General features: G+C 44.8%; 1 protein-coding gene across 2 annotated transcripts in view; it reads right to left on the minus strand.

Moving 5' to 3' along the window:
- Nucleotides 1-4,306, minus strand: part of OSTM1 (osteoclastogenesis associated transmembrane protein 1) — a 17,334-nt gene extending 13,028 nt beyond the window's left edge. Inside the window, exon 1 of one of the 2 annotated variants that reach the window (XM_075597568.1) lies at nt 3,500-4,306. In XM_075597568.1, the coding sequence (XP_075453683.1) occupies nt 3,500-3,844 (345 nt within the window). In that variant the 5' untranslated portion in view covers nt 3,845-4,306. The remainder of the gene's footprint in view (nt 1-3,499) is intronic. The other variant, XM_075597567.1, reaches the window with a different exon arrangement.
- Nucleotides 4,307-10,889: the final 6,583 nt, after the last annotated feature.

Raw genomic sequence — 10,889 nt, forward strand, 5'->3', positions numbered from 1 at the left:
GGGGGAAGAGAACGAGGGAGGGGGGGAAGAGAAAGAGGAGGGGGGGAGAGAAAGAGGGAAGGAGAGAAGGAGAGAAAGAGGGGGGAGAGAAAGAGGGGGGAGAGAAAGAGTGAAGGGGGGAAGAGAAAGAGGAAGGGGGGGAAGAGAAAGAGGGAGGTGGGGAAGAGAACGAGGAAGGGGGGGAAGAGAAAGAGGGAGGGGGGGAAGAGAACGAGGGAGGACAGCCCCTTCCCCTTTTGATAGGCTCTGGCTCTTGTGACCCGCCCTCTCTCTAGCTGTGAACCAATTGTATCTAGTAACTACCCAGTCAATCATATTCCAGGACTACATTGCCCACAATGCTGTGCAAGAACTGAATTAAATAAACCAGAGCAATCTATTACAGTCAATTACAGAAGAACAGATTGATTTGCAGCTTAGCTAATCACTTGTCAGTGTGTAGATTGTATTAATGCACATATTGAATCGGAAAAAAGTATATTTAAAAAATATATATATATCAATATATATAATTATGAATGCCGGGATCTTTAGCCAGCCACAGGAGCTATAAGCAAATCCCCAACTACAATGCTTCAAGACTTTAACGTCTTCACCATTACTGTCCTGGAACAGGATTATACATTTTCTCTGTTCTCACACTGCCAGCTCTCCCCAGGGAAAGTTACATGTTTTTTCCTGCTCTGATGCAGCCAGAGCTGTGTAAACTGCTACATTATTGTTACATATCTCCTCTTTACACAGCCTCTAGTTGGTTGCCCTGGCAACCTCCCAACCCTTATAGCCATGAGGTTGGTTTAGCCCAGGTTCCCTGCCCCTTTCTTGTAGTTAGATTGGTCCTCACACTGTTCCTGTCTGACAGGAAAATTGTACTTCCTTTCCTTACTAGCAGCCTAAAAGAGTACACCCTTCTTCCATTCACTCCCTCTACAAAGGCAATCCTTTTTGACCTCCCCCCCATAACAAGGCACCTTCATCTTAGAGAAGCACTCTCACACTGCAGAACACCTTCCCAGCTATAGGTCATTCTCCTGAAAAAGAGATGTCTGCCAATAACATAATTCCTTTTATTTCTGTAACTCCCCCAATAAAGTTGAAGAAAATAGGAGGACTTTGTGTGCTTTCAAAAGGGGACGAGTTAAGCTATCTGGGCTCATTCATATCCTACATGTGACCCTGGTTCCAGAATAATTACCACAAACGACATGATGCCATCGCATAAAGAATAGCGGGTCAACAGCAAAACTGCCATGGACTTGTTTAATGTATGATATTATATACTGTACACACAGGGCTGGAAAAAATCACTCTGAAAATCACGGGCAGACGTGTGAAGAAGCAGCCTCCTCTTCCCTGGACCACGTGGCTTAAGAGCAGGGACTGCAGCGCACCTGTCACTCACTGCCGGGGCTCATTACTTGCGCCACACTATGCCTTGCATCTGCCACTGCGATCTGTGTTTAAATGGAAGGCATTGTGGGGTGCAAGTATCAAGGCTCCGGGGGCGAGTGACAAGCACGCTGCCCTCACACCGCCGCGCGATCCAATGAAGAGGCGGCTGTGTGTGAGATCTGGTGTGGTTAACAATAGGGGAGGAGGTGTGGGTGAATCAGTGCAATTAATTCCCATCATGACAATGGGGGCTTCACCTGCAGCCAATTGCTAAATCTGAACACAATGAGATATTATCATCAGGTGCTTAAGCTAAATCTGAACACACAAATTACATTGTAAACTCTTCAGAGCAGGGAGTCCTTTCCCTCATATTTACTTGTATGTGTACAGTGCTTATTCCTATTAATGTCACGTGTATTACTGCTGTAAAGCGCTACGTACATGGATGACACCATACAAATAAAGATATACATATATGTGATCTTAGATCACAGTGTTTGAATCACAAGCCATTGTTTTGACCTTCCATGAAAGCATAACAATGGCTTGCAAATAAACATGGCAGAAGCACTAATAAACTGGATGGAAACATCAGCTATGGCATTTAGGCATCCGTCTGGTTAATAGGCACATGCAACCTTTTTGCGCATACGAGGGCTGCACTTGTGTTCCTCCTATTAAACTTAGTTCACCTTTTTACCTAGTTCCGTTAGCGCCAGTGACCTGCAAAGCTATGCAATGACTTGCCGGCCCCTTTTGACAGCGAACAACATAGTTACCCTGTCATGTACCCGCTCGCCCACGTAAATGTGTTTGTGTGTGTAAATGGGATTAACCACAATCTGGCCACCCAGTGTGTGTGTCTCTTCCCTACGGGGCACCAAAATAAGTATGTATGCACCAGAAATCCTCACACAACATCCAAATACGCTGCCACCGGCAGGATTAATTTAAAGTCTCATACCCAAGGCGTCCTCTGCCCCCCTCGCCTTCAGGAAAATATACAAAACTCCCACTTTTAGAAAACAGGATAATAAAAAGTGTCCGAAATGTAGGGCAATCCCTTAACACGTAAACTGATCTGATTAGAGTCATAGATAGTACTTATTACTTTTTATATTTAACGCAACAAGAAAACGTACTATGCTTGTACAAAACAAACAACGTACATTGAATAAGATCAGACAATTTAAAATCAAAAAGGATCATTTCAAATTGTATACTTTACCAAATTAAGTTTTAGCGGAAAGACCCTTTAAATTACTGGGAGTAGACTCCCCCAGGGGACTATGAGAAATAAATGTGGGACCCTCATACTGTACACACACAGTACAGCCCCAAGATGAATCTAATTTGAGCCTTACACCCAATTAATCATGTGCGGTGCCAGACCTCTAACATATCTGTAGGGGGTGTCCTGGCAGTCATTTCTCACTTCCCCATAGCCATGTGACTGTTTTATGACATAAAATACTCAATAACTCTCTCTCAGAAGTTAACAGATTGCTGGAGTAGCAGCATCACCATAATCCACATAACCACCTTTACTACTATTTTCAGCCAAAATTCCTTATTAAAGTGAATGAGGAATTTCGGCCCAAAACAGTCCGATCCAACGCTTTGGTGGATATAGAATAAGCCCATAAAGAGTTGTGCAGAACATTAATTATTTGTAATCCCTTAGCCTGTAGACAAAAACATACCAACCCCCAGGTAGCCTCTTGGTTTTAAATAATTTTTATTATGGTCCTTGAAACTTTCCCAGCAGCACCATATAGCAACACCCACAATAACACCGTGGTGTTGGGGTGTCTGGGAAAGCTTGCACTGCTCAGCTGTCATCTTCAACAATAACAGATGCTGTAGTTATAAAGCTGCTGTCCTGTGACACAGCATTTCCTTAATTGCTTGATTACTGGTAATACACTGACCTAAAAAAAAAAAGGTTCATCCCTTCTCTGCTGGGGCAGGGCAGCTAGCTTTTTGCTAGTTAACCCCTTGTTTGCCATGCTGCACACATTACCTTTCCATGGATAAGTCAAGACACACCCCCTGTAGTTTCAAGTCCCTCCCCTCCCACCCCCCCAGTTGCCCACTCACACACCTGCAGTGGATCTGCAATGCTCTTCATTATGGCTCTGAGCTGCACATACTCCAGGTAGCAGCCCTGGCACAGCCGCACCGGCCTCGCCCTCCGCACCAGACACCCACTCAGGGCAGCGCTGCTGTTGGCATAATCAACGAGGAGCCGGGCGCAGATGGCTGGGTCCTGTGAGAGATCTGGAGCCAAGGAGTAGGAGGGGAGTAGGGAGAGAGAAAGCTCCTCTGCCCATAGGGACCTGGGTACAAAACCCACTGGTGCATCACTATTATCCAAGGGCCAGTCTGCCCCCAAACATACACCACATAATAGCAAGCGCAACACCATGGAGCCAGGGGCACACATCATGCAAAGAAGCACACTGCTGATAGGACTATACACCGGTTACAACACTTACTGTTAGGACTACACAACCACACGCAGGACATCTACTACTAGGACCTTACACTAGCTGCACACACACACACTGCACACAGCCTGGAACACACAGGTTACCAACACCACACTGCAAATAAGCACAACTCAACATACCCAGAGTACGGATTAGCTACACACTTCCTCAATGCGCGCACACACAATGCAGACGTGTGATAAACGCACAAACTTCCTCACTGCTCGGAAACACACAACGAGAAGAAAAGCTTAATAGGGAGCAAAGACAACAAACAAATTCCTTTACCGCACACTCCCAGGGCAACAACCTGACACACACACAGAGTACAGCTACTACACCCCCCGCACACACAGCTCCTTCACCATTGCATGCAGTGTTGCTGTACCAGCGCTTCCGTGTGCAGCAGAGTGGGGGAGGCGGCCTGTGCCTGCTCCTCCCCCGTGTTACACCCCTTCACAGAATGCTGCTGTCACGGGGCTGCTAACCACAGCCTCCCAGCTGCATTGCACAAAGACACCATTACACTGAAAGAAAGAGTTTCTTTCTTATAGAAACCTGGTGCAGCTTTGCATCTGTTACACAGATAATATATATTACTCCCAATATAAAAATACATCAGCTGGTTTGCACTTTTTGATGCTAGAGGGGCTGATGTGAGACCAGTTTGTTTGAAATGTATTCATGTTTTATTATCAGGGTTGCCAACTTCTATTGAAGACTTTTTACAATTACATTTAATTTTTTACATTTATTTTATTTATATATTAACTTCTCTTACCTTCTGCAGAGGCATCTCCTCATGCAAGGTCCCATCAACATGGCTCCGCGACATCCAATGGCGCAGCGTTGCCGTGACGTCGCAGTGTCAAATTGCTGTGACAATGGGACGCCCTGTGGTGTCGCGTTGCCATGACAACGTGACGCCTCGTGGCACCGTGGGGTGACGTTCCGTTGTCATGGTAACGTGAAGCCGCATGTCGCCGAGACGTCATGTTGTGATGGCATGCGACTCTGCAGGAGCAGAGAAGGTAAGAGCCGAGGCCCCATCCAGAGATTTCACAGGTGACCACGTAGCCCGGAGATACGTGGCTGAAACCGGGTAAAACCCGGCGTTGTGGCAATCCTAATTATTATTCTATATGCCCTCAACAAATGGAGGCAGTTTCTTGTACAAGTACATACATCTTATAAAAAAAGGACATTACAAAAATAAGTTGACAGCAAAGAAATTATAAATAACACATTTTCTTGCTGCATCCGCAGGGACACGGCCTTACAATGGTCCTTTTACCAATACTGTGTTGTGTACAGTGGAGTATCCTATAAAAAAAACAAAACATCATGTCACTTAAGGACAACCGTCCAAAGATGGCAATAGCTTGGCAGAAATTGTGCATATCAGATTTGATATACAACAGTAATTACAGAATGTCACTTAAAAAAAATACGTACGAAGCATGAAAAGTAGCCAATATATTCTGGGAGGGTACTCTGAGAAATGGTCCCCCAGGTTCATAATATCATTATGAAAATGTGAGAGTGTATTCTCTTGTATTTAAAAAGACAAACTGCAAAAAGAGATGAAAAATAGACAAATATGTACTTCTAAATATTAATAAAATGTGTGATACAAATGTGTAAAAAGACAAAAAAAAAAGTACAGTATCTACAAATAGGATTAATGGCAACTTTGGCAAAAAAGACTCAGTAAAATCACTGGAATAATAGTCCGTGTACAATCCACTCCTAGTATGGGTAATAAAGTATGGCCCTGGAAGTGCAAGATGACCTTGTACATAGCCCAATCGCGCACAGTCCATTCAAGTGAATGAAACTCAGTGTGGTAAGAGAACTGTTAATCAAACCTAGCAGGGTAGATGTATACTGTAAGTCAGGGGTGTGCAAACTTTTAAGTTAGCGCTCCCCCTTGCCTACGCCCCCCCCCCCCTCCTTACCTGCTCTCGGGCTCCACGCGTCATATGACGTCACAACGTCATGTGACGCGTTGCTATTTTACCCCGTGGCATCATGGTGACGCGTCAGGGAACAGCTGGCTGGGAGCAGGTAAGTGAACCACGCGTCCCGTTATAAAATCCCGCACCCCCCAGTTTGCCGACGGCTGCTGTAAGTACACAGGATCGTGTACCAGCCACTGTACAGAAAAGTGTTTCTATGGGAGGCAGATCAGCCATTTATCATCTTGGAGTTGCTGATTGTGCAAAGAAAAAGTATTGCAAATATCAAATATAATACCCTGGTATTATGAAGAGATGCGCAGAAGATACCCAACATTTGCTACTGTAACTACTGTAACTACTGTACTGTACTGTACATGACTGTATTTTGCGGTCAAGTACACACAAAATAAATAAAGTATTTGATAAAAATGAATGTTTTGTGTAATTTATATTCAACTATCCAAAAATATCGTAAACTAAGACACAAAATTCACAGCTCCCATTGCACTTCAGTTTTAATTCCCCTGGAAATCCTCAAACCTGCCCTTATTTGCCTTTTTCTGTCGGGTTTACTGAAAAATCTTAATACACTAATATAGCCCCATACTTCTGTAGCATAGCCTCCGGCCGCTACCTCTTCCTTTGGTCCCTAACAGTACAAGTCCTGCTAGGGACAGGCACTGGACGGGTTAATTCCTCAAGAAGGCCTAGTTTGCGATTGCAGCCTTGGATACACTTACTGTATCCAAGGGTGGGCCTAGCAACAATCTGAGGGTGTCAGCCTGGGGGAGGATACTAGAGGGGTCACATGCAGTTGATGTGATGCCTGTCAGTATCAGACCTGCCCTGTTATGGGGCAGGGTTACAAGCCCAACTCCCTAGGGTATATACTGGCACTCTCCCAGAAGTCAGTGTGTCTCTTCCCTCCCCCTGTGGAGTGGATAACAGCTACCCTGTATCATATAAGGGGATACAGGAGGAGTATCAGAAGGGAACCTAGATGGGCCTCAAGCCTTAAGGTAACCTTCCAGGGAATGTGGACTGTTGTGTGTTCTGGAATATGCAATAAACATCCGTTGAACCATCTAAGTGTGTGATTCACTGCCTTGAGATAAGAGAAGTGTCAGCATGAACCATCCTGCAGATCCAGGATCTTCACTGACTGGAGGCACTGCCAACAGAGAATCAGCACCCTGAAAGCCTGTCCTGATTCCCCCCACACCATCGTGGAGAAACTCAGAGCCTCCTGGATTACCAACAGGTATGCACAGCACTAAGAAACATACAGGTAGCGACCCAATCTCACATAGGGTTGGGGTAAAGGTGCTACACTTCCATTGTAAGTTACCAACAATGTTCTGGCCCCTGTCTGGTTTTCTCTCTGTGTGACGATAGGGAGGATTTGGCCCGGATTGAAGGGGTTACAACCCCATTTGGCCACCCTCTACTCTCATCAGGGAAGCAAGGGGTTAACTGGACTGAGGTCCAGTAATGTGTTTTGCCTTGCTTCAATATCCAAATGTTTATTCCCCTGTGTAAATGTATCGTGTTATGCCAGTGTTTGCATCACCTACATGCTGGGATCCATCCGGGAGGGCAAGGGTTAATATTTCTTTAGTGATTATAGCCCTTTGTGTAATTTTCCCGCCTTTTCAGGCACCATTTTGCAGAGTCCCATAGGCCGCCATTAGAGCTCAATGCATTTCAATGGCGGATCTTGCTGTTTTGGACCTGTTTCCCGTGAAGACCAGCAAATGGCGTCCGAGAGGAGGAGCGGCGGTTTCCCATTGTAAGTCAATGGGCTCATTGTCTTCAATGGAGATTCCTCGACGGCGCTTTCCAGGAACGAGTTGGCTGCCGTCCAAACTGCAAAACTGCAAAGCGGATACAATGTCCTTTAAAAGAGTTAAATCACTTTAGTCAAGTTCAATGATAAGTGGCGTGGGAATCTACAGTTCTAGAGCACCTAGAAATAAAATTATTTTTGCCCCTAGGTCCTAGGCCTCCCCCCACTCGACCACCACCGCGTCCCCGAATCCTGGACCCCCGAGAAGGGTCGTGCCGAGAGAGCGGGTCGCGCCATAGGTTCCAATGGCGGTGGCAGAATCAGCTCAGGATTTCGACTAAGTGTGAAAAGCTGAAAATCATGAGTCCATATCTCCGGTTCCGGAGGGTCCAGAGGGCCAGGGTTTGGGCACCTGTAGGCACTGCTCCGGCATGGCTGCCGAACCATCCTTGACCCTCTTGGACCAACCCGATGGAGTATGGACCCCCTTGAAAGTTGATTCCAATGGGGGAAAAGCCGCGTGGCGGAAAAATGGCTAAGTGTAAAATGTTGAAAGTGTATGTCCATAGCTCCGGTTCTGGAATGCCCAGAGGGATGGGATTTGGGTGGCATGTAGCCAAGGTTCCGGCTTTAATGCATGCCCCTTCCCAGCCCCCTCAGACCAACCAGACGGAGTATGGACGAATGTAAAGATTTGTGGATTTTCTCATAGACTTCAATGGCGACGGTTCCCCATTGAAAGTCTATGGCAGGAAACTCCATTGACTACAACAGCGGAGTTGCTCCATTGAAACCCACGGCGGCAGAGCCCGTTGTTTCAATGGGGATTTAGTGAAACGCTGAGATTTCTTTTTAGCGGAGTTTTTTATAATAAAATATGAAACGGTTTATGTGATATTTGTGTAACTCCAGTTCCCAAGGTCCTAGCGGGCTGAAACTCGGACCATATGGTGTCCCAGTTCCGGCATTAAGGAAAGTTTGGACCCACTGGACCTACCAGAACCGGGTATTTTAATATGTGTATGTATTAAAATGTATATGTGGTTTGGGTCTGTTCTGGAAACTACAGACTCCGTCTGTTATGCTAATAGGCAGGAAGAACATCCTGTAAAGAATTAGCATAGCCCGGTGATCAAAGGCTAACTGCCTAATTGTTTATGCTGGGCCCAGGAACCAAGGAACTGAGTGTTTTTTAAGTGTGATACTTCACACTAACAATGGAAGTCGAAAATCTGCTTCAAAGGGATTTTTTGCTAGACAACTCGGCGCCTTGAGTGAAAGAGAAGGGGTAAAATGGTATATAAGTCAGTCACCCCTTACTCAATTGTCTTCATTCATGATCTGCATGTATTGCTGTGATGTCAACTGAATTATGGAAGAAATGGCCCATCCTGTATCCTGATGGCTTTCTTGTCCTAACCTTTAAGTAAGTGTCCATATTTCACCTTTATCAAGGAATAAATTATATTTTGTCATATCTAAGTCTCGTACCAGTTCAACCCAGTTATATCTTTGGTGGTGTATTATTAATAGCCTGTCACAAAGCTCCTGTCACACTCTGTTCTGTGGCTGCTGTCACTCCATAGTGTTTATGTTTTTACAATGTAACTCCCTTTCCTGGCTTCTTAGCCTGTTGCGTTGGCAACACCCCTTTACTCCTCTTTGAGTTGGGCTGCCCCTCCTCCCCCTGCTATTTGGTGCTGTCACTGCCCTTGTTCCTGCTTGCACAGACAAGCACACTTCTTTTCCAAGCCAACAGCCACTGTGAGTAGCCATCCCTCTCACTGGTTTCCCCAGAACAAAGCATTGCCTTTTCACCTTCCTCTCATAAATGCTACCTCCAAGTTATTTTATGCTTTCTGTTTACCCCTTTCAATAAAGTTACAGAAAATAAGAAGGACTCTGTGTGCATTAAAGGGGATGAGTTTAACTGCCTGTTTCTACTAATTAGCTACAGTGACTGCCCTGGAACTAGATTCCATATTCTCTGTCTCCCTTTACAGTTTATGGATTAATTTCTCCCTAGTTTAGCTGCCTGTTATTTTCCCTGTCCCAGCAGCTAGCTGCATGTGAAAAGGCAACATTATTGTTACATGTTGTTTACACAGCCTGTGTTGGTTGCCTGCAATCTCCTATTCTCCTAGCTGAGAGTGGGCTATTCCTACCCCCCTGTCCTTGCTGACAGTTAGTATAGTCTCACTTCCCTTATAGCGTGACCCTTGCCCCTCACTTCCTTTTCACCCTGGACTCTGAGTGAGTACCTGCCTGCTATTTGCCCCAGTAAGGCCTTTCTGTTTTACACTGCCTTATCCTTGATACACTGCACTTCAGACAGAGAAGCACTCTTTACCTACACTACATCTGCAAGTACCTATCTTCCTGTGATTTTCCCTCAATAAAACTAAGAAAGACAAAAGGACTTGTTGTGCTTTGAAAGAGGGAAGGCATGAGTTAAGCTTACTGGAACTATTCATACATCATTCGTGACCCTGGTTCCAGGAAAGTGACTCTGGGCCAGAACAAACAACCTCACTCAACACATGGAATGTCACATGAAGGTTACAGATTGGCTATTTCTAAACTAAAGGGAGTTTTTTTGGGGGGAAATGTAGGAACTATGGCCAAGCCATATTTGCTAAACCAACGGGCTCGGGTTGTAAAATGCCTTATTACATGTGCAGCAGCCGTTATCTGACAATTTCTCAGGTTGAAATCTGTGGCACACCTAGGCTTGGTGGGTGATTTCTGAAATTTTTCACAGGTTAAGGCGCAAGATTACTGGTGTTTTGATCGATTGCAGAAATTTAAATTTAGCGTTGTCTGCAATACCGTCGAGAAACTCAAGTGGGCGATCACAAGTTATTGTCTTAAAAATCTAATTGCAATGCAACCTGTCTTTTATTCCAGTACAGTACTTAAAGTGTGTGTAAATGCAACTTATTTTCAAGATGTTTTTATACAGTTGTGTGAAAAAGAAAGTACACCCACTTTGAATTCTATGGTTTTACATATCAGGACATAACAATCATCTGTTCCTTAGCAGGTCTAAAAATGAGGTAAATACAACTTCAGTTTAACAACAACAACACATGACATATTACACCGTGTCATGATTTATTTAACAAAAATAAAGCCAAAATGGAGAAGCTATGTGTGAAAAACTAAGTGCACCCTTACTGCTTCCATATGAATTAAGATGCTAAGTAGCAGACAGGTGCTGCTAATCAAATGCCCTTGATTAATTGATCATCAGCA

This window comes from Ascaphus truei, chromosome 4, assembly GCF_040206685.1.
Source record: "Ascaphus truei isolate aAscTru1 chromosome 4, aAscTru1.hap1, whole genome shotgun sequence".
NCBI lineage: Eukaryota > Metazoa > Chordata > Amphibia > Anura > Ascaphidae > Ascaphus > Ascaphus truei.